This window comes from Vombatus ursinus, unplaced genomic scaffold (assembly GCF_900497805.2).
Source record: "Vombatus ursinus unplaced genomic scaffold, bare-nosed wombat genome assembly UNPS02010639.1, whole genome shotgun sequence".
Classification (NCBI taxonomy): domain Eukaryota; kingdom Metazoa; phylum Chordata; class Mammalia; order Diprotodontia; family Vombatidae; genus Vombatus; species Vombatus ursinus.
In genome coordinates this window covers 3,640,138-3,659,810 of record NW_020950417.1, presented here as the reverse complement: position 1 = coordinate 3,659,810, position 19,673 = coordinate 3,640,138, and the positions used below count along the sequence as shown (strand labels likewise).

Sequence of the window (19,673 nt, the reverse complement as noted above, 5' to 3'; positions counted from 1 at the left end):
CCTGGACTTGATCCTGAGGGAGAAAAACATGTCTTGGGATGTGATAGCCCAGAAAAAGCACCTACTTCATCAAGGTCTTCACAATGAGTGCCATTCCCCAGGTAGCCAGCTGGGCAAGACCCACAAGACCAAGAGCCATCAGGGAAACTATTACATTCTGCTCCAGGAAAACAAGGATTGGATAAACATCCATCTGTGAAGACAGACGGCAAAGTGGGATTTTTTTTAATATTCCAAATACTAATCACGTTAAAGTAAACATAAGACAAAGCCATATTGACTCTATTCATAAGCTTCATTTTGTGTGATGGACTACTATATGGCTATAGTTCACACCACACTGGGTGTAATTCCTACATCTGAGCCTCTAGATCATGGCCAGCCAAAGACAGAGTCAAAGTTCACATGTTGCCAAATCAGAACAGAAGCATCGATTACTTCATACATACCAATGGGACAGCTCCGTTTGTTACACATCTGGTGTTCTTTGACATCTCCCACGCAATCCTTTCCTCCATACTGTGGCTCAGGATTATTACAGACCCGGGATCTCTCACGAATTCCTCCTGCACACGTGACAGAGCAGGTAGACCAGGGAGACCATGGACTCCATCGACCATTAACTGTAATTGAAAGAGGAGTTAAAGATTAGTGAGGTGAAGAGTACTTATAAATGAGCAAAAAGGAAAAAAAAACAACATAAATGTATTAAATGCTTTCTGTGTGGCAGTAAGTGTTTATACTGTGCTGGGTTATTAGAAATACAAAGACAAAATTTAAAAATCCTTGCCCCCAAGGCCCTTACCCTTTATTGAGGCAGACATCATTTATACATATATGTGTGTGTGTGTGTGTGTGTGTGTGAAAATATGTTTAAATAAGTAAAGGAAAATTGGGGGGGTATTTCTGTCTTATTCTTTTTCTATTTCTGTCTTAACCTTTTGAGAATATTTCCATATCTGTAAAATGGTTAAAGTACTACTTATATAACCTGCCTTTATAATTGTTAACAAGAAAGTTCTTTGTGAACCTGAAAATACTGCATAAATGTGTTATTATTATTAACTTTCTGGGGAATATGGTTTTAATTCCATTTTTAGTTTGATGCTAATTAGCAAAACATAAATATGATAGCTATATTCAAGTGCTTGAAGGCTTTTCATATGAAAGAACTATTAGATTCTTTAGGACAAGAAGAAACGGAAAGAAGTAGAAGAGAGTATGATTTTGACTCTAGTTAAAAACTTCACAAATATCTAAATGAGAAGACAGGATTCATTGGAAAAGATCCTGATGATGAGAAAGGTTGAAGGCAAAAGGAAAAGGGGATAGCAGAGGATGAGATAGATAGTTAGGGTCCTAGAAACAATGACATGAATTTGGACAGACTTTGAGAGATAGTGGAGGACAGAAGGGCTTGGCATATGGGTCCATGGGGTCACGAAGAGTCAGATGCAACTGAACTAACAACAAAAAAAGGTATAATGAAATGTCCAGGAGATTGTCAGTTGCACTTCCTGAGATCTTTAAGTCTGGATGATCACTAGTCAGGTATTTGGTAGAATGGCTCCTTGGAGTCCTTGTCAGCTGAAATATTCTATGATTTTGAGATAAAGTGTATAAAGTTTTACAGATGGCAGTATTTCAGAGTATTATTTTTAACTTCATAGAAAAAAAATTCAAATTTTATGGAAGGCATTATTACCAATTAGTATTACCAATTTAGCTCATTTCATATATACTCAAAGGACCTCAGATATAAAACTAGAAGGTACCTGAGAGGTCAAGCAGTCCATTTTACATGTAACCCATTTTATAGATGAGAAAATTGAATCCCCACAAGTATGAGATAACTTGCCCAAGGTCGATTTGAACTTAGGTCTTCTGATTCTAGCTCTAGTGATTTATTCTCCATACAACATAGCTTCATGTTTCTGAAAAGTCACATAAGAATCAAACTACAAAGGGAGCTTGTCATTTAAAGAAAGATTGCAGTTGGGCATTTTGCAAGGGAAATAATTCCTCTATAAAGAAGATAACAATGCCATTTTCTTGATCATATTTCATGTTTATCAAACAGATTTTCTTGAAGTTGGGCAAAGTTGTTCAGAGTAACCCTGCCTTTTATGAACCACACCCCTTACAATATAATTGAGAAGACAGAGAGAAGGAAAAATAAATTTTGATTTTTTTATGTTACATAACTTTAAGCCATCGGTTAGTTCAAGAATTCACTATTGTAGTTGCCTTTACAGTTTAAAGGGGTTTGTTTTGTTTTGTTTTAATTTTATACCAAAGTCTTTGCAAAAGACCAGTGAAGTCAGAGCTAAGCCATTCAAAGTCAGTGTTGGGCCCAGGCAATAGGCATTGATCTGAAAGGCGAGGTTCCAAAAGCAAACCATGCCAAGATAACTGTACAGCATTTTCTATTTCAATGAAAATGTTTCTGGTGCTTATTTTATTCAAGCTGGGCTAGTTTTGAAAATAGACTCTGGCATGAATATCTTCTTTCTATTAGCTCATGTCCATAGCAATCCTTCAACTGGCAATACCACATACAAGGAAACTCAGTAGGACGCTGCTATTCATACAGACTTACTTGGACAAGGGGGCTTCTCACATTCTTTTGTCTCACGCCCACTTCCTTTACAATTCTTTCCTCCCAGCTGTGGGACAGGGGAATTGCAGAGGCGGATACGAGTGATGTTCCCCAATCCACAGGTTACAGAGCAGGAAGACCAAGGGGACCAGTGACTCCAGCCACCATCTTGCCGTCCTAACAGATGCAGAAACATAGCAGAAGGAGATTAATATCCTATGTTGTTTAAATAAGGAAGGAAATAACTATAGTTCACCCAGAGGACCTAACCCCAATCCAGATGTTTGACTTGTTAACTGAGTGATGTTTCAAAGTTGGAACCCAGGAAGGCAGTGAAACATTACCTGCAATGCGAATAAGGAATAGCTTAACCTTCTAAATTCTAACATTCTAGGGGTTAACCTGGAAAAGATCTGTCAGCAGTGAAGAGGGTCACTACAATAAGTAATCAGAAACAAAGCAATCAGAAGGCATGTCATTTCTATAACAAAAAGAGTTACAAGCACACCAGCAAGCTTAAAAAAGAATGGTCTGAACTTGTTGACATGCCAGGTAACAGCAATAAAGGAAATGGGGGCTTTCCAAGAACAGAACCCTCCCCCACTTACTTCTGTTGTCACATTTGCCAAGGCTGCACATTCTTGTCTGGATAGAGGGTCCCAGGCATGTGTTGCTGGTGACATCACAGGAGCGTCCTCTCTGTTGTGTTCCTGAACCACATGTGACGGAGCATTCTGTCCATTCAGCCCATGGGGACCAGCCTTCTTCATTGTCATTAACTGGGTGATCAGAAAAATAAAATATGCTAAAGTTCAGGTCTCACCTTCATGGATAGTTGGGTCACTTGAGCACAACAATGATACAGTGTCTCATATTTAATAGGTGCTTTTTTAAAAATTACTAGAATTAAACTGAACAGCAATGATTTAAAAAATGTGTTTAGATTCAGGGGTGAGCTGGAGCCAGCTCACAGGAGACAACTGTTACATTTTCAGTGTGGGCATTAATTCCTTGGAATTGGACAAATCCTACAAATCAGGACTTGAGTTACTGTTGTGTTAATTGTCTAGAATTTTTTAAAAAGATGGAGAAAAGCTTAATAATACAGATTAAACCTTAAAATATGTCATGTATATTTTTTTTTTCAGAAACCTAGTTGTTAAACATTTACCAGCATGTCCCTGGTTAGATCTCATTGTAATGAATGAACCTAAAATGTATTATTTTCTATCTGACGAAACAAAACATTTTTCTCTCTTTCTAGAAAGCATATGGTCCTTAACAGAAACCATCCTAGGAACAATAAAAGACCAATATCATAGGTGGCAGACTACAGTGGAAAAAAAACATTGACTTTGAAATCAGAATCCAGGTTCAAATCAGTGTCACTGATAGCTGGTCACAATGCTGAGATCCCACCCAACCCTTGTACCCTGACCCACCAATCAAAGATCAATCTCAGGGCTGGGATACTCCAGTAACGGAAATGTAAAAGGCAGTGGGAAGACAAAAGGTAGTACAACAGAAAAGACTTAGAGAGAGAGGTCCAAAAATAGATCCTCAATCTTGCCATGACATAGGAAAACTTAGTCCCGGTCTTGTTCCTTATTCTTTTAATCGCAAATCAAAACAAACATTAAAAAATAAGCAGTCAAAAATTAGAAAATTCAACCTAGAAAATACCTCTTCAAATTTATTGTGTTTTCATAGAAACATTATCGTGAGAGGTAACCTGGGTTTGAATCTTGGATCCCCTACTTATGGGCCATGGGATATTGGCCAAGATACTCTTCCTTCCTTAGCTTCAATTGCCCCCTCAACCGAAGGGAAAAGGGAGAATAATAGTATTTATCCTACCCACATTATGGGGCTATTATGAGACTAACTAGCACATTGTAATAACTGGTGATGGCTATATAAATGTCAGCTGGTATTATTAGTAGTAGTATTCTATTTATGTGGACATTATCTTTGGAGGATTTCAAGGGATCTTGATGAAAAATATTACTTTATTCGTTAAAAAAAAAAGCACCGTGGTCCCTAGAGACTGAATTTTTTTGCTCATTTCTCTGCATTCACTGTCTTAATCCTCCTAGCAACTTCTTACCCTCAGTTACATAAATACACTAGTAGTAGTAGTAGTAGTAGTAGTAGTAGTAGTAGTAGTAGTAGTAGTAATAGCTACCATTTATATAGTGTTTTAAAGTTTTAAGGCACTTTACAAATATTTACAAATAAATATCATCTCATTTTATCTTCACAATAAGATGAGAGATAGCAGTATCTCCCACTGTAAAATGGGAATAATAATAGCCACTATCATGAAATTGTTATAAAAATCAAATAAAATAATATTTTTAAAGTGCTTAACCCAGTTCCTGATACATTTTTGTGGTTGTTCAGTCATTCAGTAGTGTCTCACTCTGCTTATTCTATAACATTTTACAGCTGAGGAAACTAAGGGAAAGGTTAAGTGATTTGCCAAGGGTACATGGCTAATAAGTATCTGAGATCAAATTGAAGTCAGATCTTCTTGACTCCAGGTCAGACATTTGTCCATTGTGCTACCAGCTAGCTCTAATTTGCATAAAATTGATTCTTCCCATTTGGAATAGTAGATACTTACAGGGGGAGCAGGAAGGACAACATTCACCTTCAACAAAGGAGGGATTGGCACAAGCTACTGCTGGGCAGGTGATTTGGTTGCAAACTGTTTTAAATTTCTGCAAAGGAAGTCATTTCATTAGTTTCTGCTGTTAAACATTTTTATAAACACTGACAGTACAACCTTTGCAAAACAGCAACAGTGAAGGGAGAGAAGAAGGAAGGAAGGAAGGAAGGAAGGAAGGAAGGAAGGAAGGAAGGAAGGAAGGAACACTATGACTACTAGTCACTTTCGAGGGAGAAGAAAGATACAAAAGTGCATTCTTCCCTGCCTTTGCCTGAAATTGACAGGCAGCAAGAAGCAGGATGATTTTCTCTAGTTCATTTTATCCCTTGACCTTCCCTATTGATCCAGAAAGAAAGAGCAGGTATCAAGCATTTGATTAGGAAAGAGGAAAAGAAAAAAAAGAATAAAAACTAGTTTTAAAAAAGTGGTATGAATATCCAAAACAGTGACAAACAGGCAAAGCTGGGAGAGAGGATTAGGGGCTAAATCACTTATATGAATTATTAACTAATCTGGGTCTCACCTTTTCCCAGAAAGTATGCTAAACTTAAATTTCCTCATAGAAGAGAATTCATAAACAAGGATGTGAAAAGTGAGGATTCAGAATAACTAGATTTAAGCCTATTTACTAGCTTTGTGACTTTGGAAAGGTCACTTAACCCCTTTATGTCTCAAGTTCCTGCAAAATGAGGGGGTTAGATTCTTATCAGCTCTCACATTTCTGTTATAGGAATACTTAATTCCTGTTTCGATATGGAATGATCTGTTAGTCACAGTGTGTTTTCCTACAAAAATAACTACATTTTGATTATTCAAAGAATGAGCATGTATCTTACAGGTTATAAAAGAGTGGAAAGATAGTTATGCTTTTGTTTCTCTTTTTTCCTTACTCATTCTGTCTCTCTTTCTGACCTCTCTTTATCTCTTTTCCCCACACTTCTGTCATTATCTTCACTCAACTCTCTCTCTGTCTCTGTCTCTGTCTGTCTGTCTGTCTGTCTCTCTCTCTCTCTCTCTCTCTCTCTCTCTCTCTTCCCCCTCTCCCCATCTCGTGGAGGAAAAGTGCTTCCAAATTCTTACCTTGCAAGTACATTTAGTACAACTGTCCACTACCCAGGTCTCATTATCTTGAAAGAAACGGCCATCTTGCCAACATGCCGTCTGGTTCCTCACTTTTAGAGGGACACCAACAAGTTCCCAGAGAACTTGATTATCATTTGTCTAGAAAAGTAAAAACATCACCAGGCAAAAGACACAAGTGAAATCCAGGGTTCAATTCCAAGTCGGTATTAAGACATCTTAATGATAACATGCTGGTTTTTGGTAAACTATTTATTCCTTTAAATAAGTGCAAATGAAATAATAATGTAGGTAAAGTAAACCTTTGCAAAGCTTAAAGCACTAGGTTACCTACTGTTACTGTTATTGTTATTGTTAAGAAACATAAAGTACATATCTATACCACTTTGTGATAGATGACTCTAGACTAGCTAAGATGGAAAGTAATCAAAGTTGAAGAAACATAAAGAACTATATAAATACTTACTACTATTACCACAACAACAATTACTACTGCTACTACTACTACTATATACTACTTCTACTACTTAATACTACTACTATTCTACTACTACAACTGTTTCTACTACTACTCCTATGACTGCTGCTACTACTACTATTAGTACTTACTATTACTTCTACTACTTAATACTACTATTACTACTCTACTACTACTGCAACTATTTCTATTGCTGCTACTGCTACTTCACTACTACTAGTAGTACTAGTACTTATTATCACTTCTACTACTTAATACTACTACTATTCTACTACAACTATTTCTACTACTTCTACCACTACTATTTACTACTACTTTTACTATTTAATACTACTAGTACTATTCTACTATTGCTACAACTACTACTACTACAACTTCTACTACTACTACTACCTATTACTTCAATTACTTAGTACTACTAGTACTATTCTACTGTTACTACTATAACTTCTACTACTACTATTACTACAATAAAATTAGCTCTAAATATTTTTCTAACCTCAAACCAAAGCTACACAGGCAGTTTCTACTTTTACCCACGTCACATCTTGATGTTCTGCCAATTTGACAACACCCAATTAGAAGCTAAACTTTGTTTTCTCCTTTCTACTCAATGGTTTTGGTGATGAACCAAACAGATAAAGGCAGCCTCCTTTGGCTGTTGCCACCGGGCTGAGATTCCAGAAAGCAGCGGGAGAGGATATACAGAAGTGGCTCATGTTTTATACTAACAACAAAAGAAAGGGAAAAATCAGCTCACCACCAACACCAATATCATCATAGTAAAAGAATGTGAATGCCCTCTATCCTAGATCTATCTGCCTGGCTAGTCTGCTTTAATGCATGCCCCCTTAAAAACAGCTCTTGATATGGGAATGCCCCGGAGGAAAGGACACATGTTTCGTGGATTTGTCCCAGCACTACGTACATCAGCAGACACTGTCAAGCTTTTGCTCTGTTTTGGTACAGGATTATCCATGCTTTCTACTCTAATGAGAAATGTTCCTGCTTTTAGCTATTCATGACAGATACTTCCTCCAGGCAGATGCAAAGAGATCCAAAAACCATTCCACTAATAATGGAAGCAACAGATCATAGGAATGGAAGCAATATAATCTCCGTTTCCTTAAGCCAGGTCCAGCTTTAAAATGAGAATGAATTTCCCAAATGAAAAATTTAAAGAGTCTCTAAATAATTGGGGGAACGGATGGGTGAAGGACTTGTCCTTGAAGTGCTTGGTGCTACAAGAAGGCCAGATTAATTTCTCCACCCCAAAATAGCCCTAGCACTGTTATTTTTCATGACTTCACACTTTATCTCTCTATTACATCCTGTAGAGAGCCAGAATAAGGTAAAGACTATGTACTTGTGCACTTACTAATTGCACGGTAAGAAGTAGTGAGGATTGCCTCAGAGCTAGGCCTGTATAATTCTGATTTAGAATCCGAACACAGAACATCTCTTAAGCCGCAGTACAATCTCTTCCCAGCCACATAACCCTCACAGATGTTTCTCTTCCCTTGCTTTTCCCCAAATGTCACTGAATAACCAGACCCAGATGTCCCAACTCTGTTCTTTCTCACTCTTGCTAACCTCCCATTAATACCGTGATCTCTATTACTGTGTGGAAGTAAACTTGCTACAGGTATTCATTATGTCTAAATTTAAATCTAGATCCTGATGCCTTTTATCTCTTGTAAAGAGCTATAATTCTTCCTCATTAGCCTATTTTTCTCACTTCCCTTCTTTAGTTCCACTCAGGTCCCAGACAATCAGCCACTAAGCCAAAGAATGTTGCCACATCTCCTACAAATGTCATATATTCTTTAAAACAGAGCCTGCATCTGGACATAAGACAGATGGAATTTTAGAGAATTTGCAAACCTTTTCATGTTTCATTCTCTTGTCAATGGATTCATGCATCAAATGGCACTCAAACAAACAAACAGAATTCTTTGAACAACCATCTGTCAAATACGCAATTTGGAATTTCTGGGGAAACCATTTCAGTTTGGCCATAAGTCTACCTCTTGACCAGATTTCCCAGCCCAACAAAAAGAATCAGCAGATATACCTGCAGCCACACACACTGTCAACATTCAGCTAAGTTTAGGGAAATACTCTTCTATTATCAAACAAAGGTCTAGAGATGAAAAAGTCTCCTCATAGGCCATCTAACTTTAAACTCCCTCATTTTTTAGGTAAGAAAACTGAGACCCAGAGATTATAAGCGACTTGCTCAAGATCTCACAGGGAGTAAACACAAGAGGAAAAATTTGACTCAGATCCTCTGACTCCAGAACTGATGATTTTTCCACTAAACCAAATGGGTCCATGTTTCTCTACTCCAGCTTAATTTTAGCGGAACTTACCACTTTATTTAGATTGTCTCTGAGGCTGTTGACCAGGCTGTGTAGCCCTGATATTTCATTGATCATGCTGCCTAGCTCTTCACAGGAGCGCTCGCAAACTTCTGTCTTTTTCTCTATGTTTGGGCTAAGGTGAAGTATCTCCGTGCTCTCATTGATGGTGTTCATTTCAGCTGCAGGAGAAGAGAACAAAAAAGAGTTGCACGGGCAACATTGGACCTCTGATTATAGTTTGTTTGGGGAATTATATGCTGGCCCCAGAGGTGGAGTTGAGTGGCATCTGTTTTTGGAGTGGTCCGATGCTAAATTATACCCACAGCAATGGAAAGGAGTTGAAAATCAGCTGTTTCTAATTACAACTTTTCTTTTTTCACAAGGGAATCCAGTTCCGTTCCACAAAACTCGACTTACCACTTAAAGACAGTTCACTGACAGAAGAAAGCTTTCATTTATGAAGAGAGCATATTCAGTATCCTAGGAACCTTTACATTTGCAACTTTATAAAGATGTATTCAAGTTCTATGTCAAGTATAGCATTCATGCTGACACTGACATGGCTTTCTCCTGTTCTTTCCCTGATTTTGAGTGTCTGTTCTTCTTCCCAACTCCAGCTCTAAAATATCACTGCATACCCTCTTGCCCACCTGACCACTCATCATCTCACTTTCCTCTCTTTCCTATCACCAAACTCCCTTCCTTATGACTCATTCATCTAGTAAAACTATAATCCACCTTCCTTCCTTTTTTTCTAGTATCTGACATTTCCCAGTGAAGGTTTTCCTGATCCTTGCAGTCATAACCTCCCCCCATCCAACCCCCATCGACATAATTTATATTTACTTCTTACAGACATACACACACACATACATTCTGCCTCCTCTCATAGAATGTATGCCCTTGAGGACAGAGACTACTTAGTAGTGTCTTTGTATCCTTATTGGCTAGCACAAGTCAATTCCTGGCATATAAAAGGAATTCAATAAGTGTTTATTGGTTGATTATTTTAGGTTCAATTTCTTGAAACAAAGTATATCCACCACTACCTCCATTTTTAAAAAGACTTTCTCTCTTAACTCTCTATGTAAATTACTTATTCTTAATAATATCAATTTACTATTTATAGCAGCTTATTTTGTGGTGGCTAAGATTTGGAAATCTAAGGGATGCCCATCAATTGGGGAATGGATAAACAAGCTGTGGTATATGATCATGATGGAATATTATTGTGCTCTAAGAAATGACAAACAGAATTATTTCAGAAAAAAAAACCTGGAAAAACTTACATGAGCTAATGCAAAGTGAAGTTAGCAGAACCAGGAGAACATTGTACACAGCAATGGCAATATCATATGATGAAATGACAGTTATTCTCAGCAATACAATGATCTAAGAAAATCCCAAAGGATTATTAATGAAGCATACTATCTGACTCCAGAGAAAGAACTGATATTGTTTGAATACATGCTATTTTTGTCTGATATTTGTTTGATATTGTCTGATGCATGCTATTTTTACTCCTTCATTTTTTATTCAAGTCTTTTTGTACAGAATGACTAAAATAGAAATGTTTTACATGATTGTACATGTATAACCTATGTCTGATTGTTTACAATTTCAGGGAGGGGGATGGGAGAGAGGGACAGAATTTGGAACTCAAAAAAAAACAAATGTTAAAGATTGTTTTAACATGTAATTGGGGAAAAAATAAAATATCATATGTTAAAAATAATATCCATTTACATTGCTTATTCTTACCAACTTTCACCCACCTTTCTTTTTCCCATAGATAAGATTGTGCTCTTTGGGGCCTCAGTCCTGGAGCCAAAGATGAGTATGTGACATCCAGCAACATGAAGAAACCCAGGACCCATGGAACAGCCCTGGCCTAGAATTTGACAAGTCAGCTTGTCAAATCTGTCAGTCTCTAGACGAAGGGACCAGATTGGGTTCACATATTAATTTTAATGCCACCCCCCCAAGTAGGAGCAGTGCCTTATTTGTAGTTCAAACAGTAGAGGTAGATCTACCTTTGAACAATATGTTTTTGCTTCACTAGGATGACTTCATCACATTTTCTTTGGTCCAAACTACCTATGATCTCATCCTCACAGGGAGTTTCCAGTTCAAAGATGTCCTCTGCTAGTGTCAATTAATGATTCATCTGAAATTTGAAGTCTAACAGTTGCCTGAGGCACTTAAAGGATAAGCAACTTGCCTGAGGTCTCATAGTATGTGTGAGGGAGAAGGTATGACTCAAGGTCTTCCTTCTAAATTTCTGAACCAATATGCCCCTTCTGCTCACCATTCTTTTATGTGTTGTGGCCTCCATTAGGATGTAAACTCCTTGAAGGCAGGGCCTATATTTGCTATATATTTGTATCCTCAACACACTTTGCACAGTGCCTGATACAAAGTAAGCATTTAGTAAATGATTTTTCATTCATTTGTTTATTCTTGAAACCAACACCAGATCATTATTCCACTACAAGTTACCTCTCAAACCGGATTATATATATGTACTATTTCATCTTTATATGCTCATGTTATTTAACTCTAGAACCACTTCATCCACTCATGTTTAGCATATAATCTCTACCCATTTCCAGAACCTTTTCAGATGTAATCTATTTCTATTCAAAAACATTCAATTCAAAAAAGATAAATAAATAAATAAATAAACAAAAACAAAAACATTCAATTTGACAAATATTTCTCAAGAGTCTTCTACACCCAAGTCACTGTGCTGGGTGGTTGGCACTGTACTTTTCTGTTTACTCTGGATTCCTTTTGAGGAACATCTTTAGCATCTTCAGTTTATTCCAATTTATTCTTATCCATGGTTTTTGTTAGGAAATATTAATTACTACAAGACCCTACAGCATAACATTTGAATATTACCCTCCCTGACTTGCAATAAGAGTTCTCACTGATACAGGAATAAATAGAGTAATCACAGAAAAAATCTAGACCTGGAGTCAGAGGCTTTGGGATTGAGACTCCTTTCTCTTTTTTCTTTTTCTTTTCAATCCAACTTTGCGTCATCTCAAGTAAATTATTTACCTTTGAATCTGTTTCCTCAACTGTAAAATGGATCTGCCTTGCTTTTCATCATACTGGATAATGGATATATGGTACACCATGACCACAAAGCACCAAATAGACATTAGCTATGATGAAGTTGCTAGAGCCATATATGGTCAATACCTCCTTGGTATAGATGGGTGCTTAGCAACTAGAGCATCTATTTCCAGACAGAATAAGTATAGAAAGATCAATGGTCCCAAATGGATCAATAAGGAATAATCCCCAATTTTAGAAATATTCTCACATTTGAGGTAACTCACTCACTGGCATAAACATTCTTGGATATTGTAGGGGTGGGGAACCTGTGGCCTCAAGGTCAAATGTGGCCTTATAGGTCCTTGGATGTGGCCTTTTGTCTGAGTCCAAGTTTTACAGAACAAATCCTCTTATTAAGGGGATTTGTCCTGTGAAGTTTAGATTCAGTGAAAGGGCTGCATTTGAGAACTTAGAGGGCCACATGAGCCTCAAGGCTGCAGGTTCCCCATCCCTGTTCTAGAGTCTAGAACCTTTTAGTAATTATTAACAATGCTCTATTTAAAGAAGGTTCATAAAAGAGACAGGAAAATATTTACTCCTCATGTAGGCATAAAATAAAATAATGTAGGGATATAAAAATCCAAATAAAAGATAATTGAAATTTATATCATTTTACATGCATATCTCATTTTGGCCTCACAGTAGATTAGGTACTATAGGTTGGTACTGTAAGTATTTCTTTTTTAATCCCTATTTGACAAATGAGGAACTGATGCTTAGCAAGGTTGAATAACTTGCTGATGGTAACCAGGGTTAGTATTTCAACTCAGATCTCTAATTACTCCAATTCCAGGGCTCTTCCCGCTAAACCATTGGTCTCCATTTAGCAATGCTTTCTCTTTGGACTTGTTAGGCAGTTTCCATTCTAATATTGCCTCTTATCACAACTCTCCCTTTTCCATTTTATAACACATTTCATAAATGCCAGGCTGACTTAGCCAGACTCTTTAAGCTGATAATGTTTCTTTTTTATTTGAATATTAGGAAAATCTTTCTTCCAAGCACAGTGACACACCTACTTCTCCCTTTCTAATGTGTTTTGATGGGTAGGTAATTGCATTGGGAGTAATGTCCTTGCCTTAACCCCTCCCAGCTCCATTACAGTCCAGTGGTAACATGCATAATCAGGCAAATACAAGTGTCTGAATATAGGGTCTGGGAGTTGGCTTGTCCTACTGGCACCCCTCAGTGAATAAAATATTAAAAGCTATTTGAATCCACTGTAGTTTGCCAGTAGGGTATGAGGAGAAGTATTTTGTTTCTTGAAACATGGCACCTGCTGACAAAGTCAACTAAAAACTGGATTGTTGGCTTGGGATAAAGCAATCTGCCTTCCATCTGTTTATGGACAGAAATGTAGCAGCTCATTCCTTCAGACTCTCCTTCATTCTAATGGCATGGACAAAGTGCCAAAGAAAGTGAAATCCTTTCTGGGATTAAAAAAATCTATAGGACAAAGGCTTCTTTTGGCAAAGCTAAGAACTGAGTAGTTTGTCTTTCCACCAAGCACTCTACCAAAGGGACTGAGTGGTCTTATGCTGCTTCTAGCTACCCAGAACATCATACGCAAGTCTATATTTCCTCAGGTCATGTCTTATTTCAAAATAATTTCTCCTCATTCTCCTATTGCCAAGAAGTCTCTTACTCCCTCTGGGCTCTGCTCTTCCATATAATTTTCAGTTGGAGAGTTATGTAGGTCTTATAAAATGACTCACACTAAAAGACTTATAATTAATATATGCTTATGTTGCTCCTCCCACAGTTAAATTTGCATTTGAAATTAGCATACCAAGAGAAGGCAATGTCTTCACCCAAAGGAATGAATTGCAAGCTTCAGATAGTCTGGAAAGATTTGGAGGCAGATGAACCTTTCCAGTACCCCTCAAATCATAACAGAGAGAGAAGAACTTAATCTTCTTAAATATCAAACCAGCTCCACATGGGATAATCACATCTGAGCCAGGATTAGGGATTCTGATCTCTGGATTTTTATGTATTTGATTGGCTTATTTATATAAAAAAAAGATTTCTCAATTTTAAATTATAATATTTAGCAATGAAACTGTCTAGACTTTATTAAATGAGGTAAGACTATTTTCCAGTTAATTTTTTTCAATGTTATTATTTTTATTATTGTTATTATGAAACACCCAGGTGGAGCACTCCAGTGGAGGTATGGGCCTAGAATCAGGAAGACCAGAGTTCAAATCCGGCTGCAGATGCAATAACTGTGTGATCTGAGCAAGTCACATAACTGTTGCTTCAATTTCCTTAACCATAAAATAGGAATGATAGTACTTAACTCTCAGGGTTGTTGTGAGGATCTAATTATATAATACTTATAAAATACTTAGCACAATATCTGGCACATAGTAGGTGCTTAATAAGTGTAATTTTTTCCTTCTTATTAATAGTAATAATAATATTGGATTATTAATGTAGATTCCATAGTGGTATTCTTAAATCCAGTGTATCAAATTTGGCTGTCGACAATGATCAAATAAACTAAATCTTGACAAATTTCCTCTATGCTCTTTCCTTTTGGCATGATAGAGATAGCGATCTTAAAACTAGTCTATTCTCTGTGTGTTCTATGAGCTATCTTAAAACTGCTGCAGTTTTCTCAACATGTGGAATCGTTCACCTTTAACACGCCTTTGCACAAAGCACAATGCAAGTGGTTATTTTCATATTTCTACTTTTAAGAGCAAATTTAAGTTCATTTATCACAACAGGGAGTGCCATACTACCCTATGTAATGATGTTTTAATACACACACACACACACACACACACACACACACACACACACACACACACAACACAGCCATTTCCAAAGAGGGTCAATAACATGGAGTCCTTTAAAAGCTCACATAGAAAAAACAATCCCATCTTCATAGACATGAACACTTTAGGTTCTCAAGTATACCCCTCCTAAGGAAGACAGAAGGCATAGATTTTTTTTTTTACTAAACATTATCCTTAAAAATTCAAAAATCCACTATTTCTTTAAAAACCTGCAAAAATTAGATCAGTACTGAATTCAAAGCTTCCAGGTTGTTTCATTTGTTGGATATAGGCAGCACTGTCCTAGTAAAAGTTATAACAACTGGTTTTCCCCCCCAAAAAAACATAAAATAAAAGGTATACACCACACACCTTTAAGTTAAATTTACACTATGGACATTTTCTCCTTTTTTTCCTAAGCCTAGACAATTAACAGAAGAATAAATCAAGATCTGCTTTGTAGCATCTGCCATTTTCCAAGGTATAAATGCTCACACTGAAAATTTAACAATTGTTTCTCCTAAGCCATTTGAGTTGAATATAGGCACACAAAGCTGTCTTTGTACACAGAAAGAGGCTTGCCTGGATGGTATCCTCTAAGAGCGATAAATTATCATTTGACCTTGACTCTCTCCAAGCTTCTGCAAAACTGTCTGCCACCTTTCATAGGATGACAAATGACTCTGAGCTCCAACCTGCCGCTGAGTCACATAATCTTGAGATCATGTCAGATATGAGATGAAGAGCTTCAAATACTTATCCAAGACACAGTTTGGATATAAATGACTCATAATGCAATGTTTTAGAAACAGGTATGATCTAGTCAATGCATATTCTTCTGATGATATATTTAAATGTCAGCATTTTTGTCATTTATCAGTGCCCTCTTCTGAACCTGAAAGAACTATCACTAGGTCAATGCTGGGGATATCAGGGAAGGAGGCAGTGAGGTGTGTGTATGTGTGTGTGTGTGTGTGTGTGTGTGAAGATGCATATGCCAGAGGGAGCAAATATACTCTCAATAATGCTTTAAACACCCTCCAGGTTGTCTGTCCTAGATAAAAGCTCTCATGACTACACCCTAGTTACAGCTCTGTTACTTTATTCCAAACAATATATTTCCTTAGCATGTACCCCCCAAAAGAGCAGTAGTAATAGTTACTCTCTTAATGTCAAATTGTATATATGTATGTATATATATAAACACACATACACACATATGTGTACACATGTAGTATATGTTATACTAATATATTATTACAGACATATAATATATAAATATGTTATGTGGGGAAAGAGGGTAAAATCAGAAATAACATGACATTAGAGATTACCTAATCTAACCCATTATTTTGTAGATGAGGAAACTGTCATAGAAGTGAAGTGACTTATCCAATGTCATGTAGTCAGTGAATGTTGGAACCTTGATTGATATCCATATTTTCTAGCTCTAAGACCATTGCTTCTTCTGCTATCTTCCAGGGTCCCTATAGAAAGTATTTTTGAGTCCCAGAGGATGGTATGTTAGCATGTCAGAGGGCAGGATTCCAGGTTTTTACCAAATTTTGACATATTTGGAGAGAAATAGTATAGTGTTATAGATAAAGAACAGCCTTGGAGTCAGAAAAACCTGAGTTCAAGCCTTCTTTCTGCCATATAATGACTATCTGACCTGAACAAGACACTTAAATTCTCAGTATCCCAGGCAATTTTCTCAGACTATAAGATGAAGATCAGGTTTACATTTATTATGATTTATATTATTAAGGACAGTTTTCTTAGGTTGGGAGTTCATGACACTAATTAAATCACAGGTCTAGTTCTACATACCTACTTATATACATAAATGCATAAGTATATACATACAGAGACAAAGTGAGAGACAGAAACAAAGAAATGGATAGATATACATATATACCTATAAGCAATGTATATGTGTATATACATATATACAATGTGTGTATATATACACACACATAGCACTTTCAAGTCTTGTTCAAGACAATATGTCTTCAAGTCAATATTATGACTTATTATTATTGTTATTGCTCAGTCATTTCAATCATGTGCTACTCTTCATGACCCTATTTGGGGGTTTCTTGGCAAAGATACTATAGTAGTTTGCTATTTCCTTCTCCAGCTCATTTTATAGATGAGGAAACTAAGGCAAACAGGGTTAAGTGACTTGCTCAGGGTCACATAGCTCATAAGTGTCTGAAGCCAAATTTGAACTCAGGTTTTCCTGACTCTAGGCCCAGTACTCTTTCAACTGAGCCATTTACATACACACACACATACATACACAATATTCACAGGACTAGAAACAGTCACATATAAGAATTTAGGAAGAAGCTTTCCAAAAAAACTTTAAGGCCTAAAAATGATAAGATTAGCATGAACCCTACAACATTTATCATTATGCACCCCACCCCACATACATTCATTTTTCACAATCCATCCCAGCTCATAGGATCATAGAGTTAGAACTGGAAGGCACCTTAGAGACACATTTTACAAATAAGGAAACTGACTGTCAGAAAGTGCAAGTGACTTTTTCAAACTCATACAAGTAGTGAGTGGCAGAGCCAGGAAGCTCAGAACTCTGGCTACAAATTCATTATTGTTTTTTTTTTTCCATTTCATCATTCCACCTCTTCAACTTTTCTACTCTCATTCCACAAGCTAAATGGTAACACAAGGATCTGCCTAAATCAAGTGCATACAAAGTTTATCCATTAACACCATAGGATCTTCCTGGTTGCCTTTATTCTTGCTATGAGTTCTTAGAGGCTTAGAGCTCACTAGCCACATAGACCATGCTTACTTTGCACAAATGTCATAAAAATACTTTTGGGGGTAACAATTTAATGGCATTACACCGGGGACCCATAATTCTAGTAGAGGTCAGAATAAACTACCTTGAAGGCGCCTTCCAAATCCAGGATTCCATAGTTCTATTATTCTATGTCACTTACCATGGGCATGATTTATGAAGGCTTAAAAATAATGCAATCACAGAACCAGAAAGGAAATTATGTGGTCTGTTCACCTGAGTCCAAGTAGAATTGTCTTTCAAACAACCCAGAGTTTACCCTTTTGAAAAACTAGCTGATCACAGTCACTAACCCAGTTTAGGGTTAATCAGCCATAATCAAGATTATCTTTAATAGAGCTAACCTTAATCTCCTGTATTTCAGCATAAGCCAGGTCCTCTTGTGCTAATCTCAACGAACATGGAAAATCTGTAGGTGTTCACGTTTTCACAATTTAGAAATGTCCACTTTTATAATTAAGAAAAGAATAATTCTAAGGATCATGGAAAATAAACATTCCTATTATCTTCCCTCTGATCCTATCTCAATTTCTCAAAAATTATTTTTCTGACAGCTTTTAATTTTTTTTAGCAATTAAGTCCTTCTGGAAGATTGAGAGAAGATGGTTTGTGACAAGATATACTGTGTGTCACAGTGCTATAGTAAGCATATAGTAAAGAGAAGCATATAGTAAGACCTAGACATAATAACTCAAAAAACTTGGTTTCGACAAATAAAATTAAATTCAATATATTGTGTACCCTCAAACCTCGTTGTGGCAAAAAGAGACCCTGGATTCTTGAGGGCCAGTAATGAAGTTAGAATTTTTAAGATTCCACTATGCTAGAAAGCCTTCAAGTATAATCCTAGCAATACCCTATATCTGCTTTCTAAGAAACAGCCTATATAAGCCCAGAGAGGTTCATCAATACATTGGCCACTAGGTGATAAAGTCTTTGGCCATGACAAAGAAAACAAAGAAAAATTAAAATGACTCTCAGTCTTATGAGATTTCTTATAGTTATAGAGGTGGCAGAAAGTAGAGTAGAAGGTACTAAGAACACAAAAAAAATTAAATTTACTACAATAAATGATTTTTTTTCTGTCATCATTTGATGTGGGACCACCACATCTCAGTCACAAATATTCTACATAGATAGAAGTGACGCTAAATGCATTCATGATAGGAAGATCAGCTGAAGTATACACAAGACCAGGAACCATGATGGAAGCAATAAAATTTTGAGATAGTTAAATGACTGATTTTCAATATAATAGAAAAAAAGAAGATACCAAATGACCAGGAAGAAAAATATAACTCATATCATTTACAAAAACAGAAATTCAGAGGTTACCAGTAGTTACCTTCTTATCACTCAAAAATTGTTATAAAAAACCCAAATATATATCAAGAGTTTACTTAATGAAAATACAAGAAAGAAACAGCCAGGCGTTCGTAAATAATTTTCTACCATAGGCCATATCTTCACAGTTATACAATTCTCAAAGGTACAAAGAAGATAAGATTGCTTTGTACTTATTTTTTTGTTAATTATAGGGAATGAGGGGAATAATTCCCATGGCAAAGTAAAAAGCAGACTTAAAAGCTGGTTCCAGTGTAAGATAGATATTTAGATAGATAGATAGATAGATAGATAGATAGATAGATAGATAGATAGATAGATAGATAGATAGATAGATGGATAGATGGATGGATGGATGGATGGATGGATGGATGGATGGATGGATGGATGGAT

General features: G+C 36.6%; 1 protein-coding gene across 4 annotated transcripts in view; it reads right to left on the bottom strand.

The window, feature by feature from the left end:
• Positions 1 to 19,673, bottom strand: part of THBS2 (thrombospondin 2) — a 58,517-nt gene that overhangs the window by 29,716 nt on the left and 9,128 nt on the right. For all 4 annotated transcript variants that reach the window (XM_027854830.1, XM_027854831.1, XM_027854829.1 and 1 more), the window contains 7 exons: positions 9,201 to 9,370; positions 6,351 to 6,491; positions 5,226 to 5,322; positions 3,208 to 3,378; positions 2,600 to 2,776; positions 450 to 623; positions 66 to 193 (listed from right to left, as the gene is read on the bottom strand). In XM_027854830.1, the coding sequence (XP_027710631.1) occupies positions 66 to 193; positions 450 to 623; positions 2,600 to 2,776; positions 3,208 to 3,378; positions 5,226 to 5,322; positions 6,351 to 6,491; positions 9,201 to 9,370 (1,058 nt within the window). The remainder of the gene's footprint in view (positions 1 to 65; positions 194 to 449; positions 624 to 2,599; positions 2,777 to 3,207; positions 3,379 to 5,225; positions 5,323 to 6,350; positions 6,492 to 9,200; positions 9,371 to 19,673) is intronic.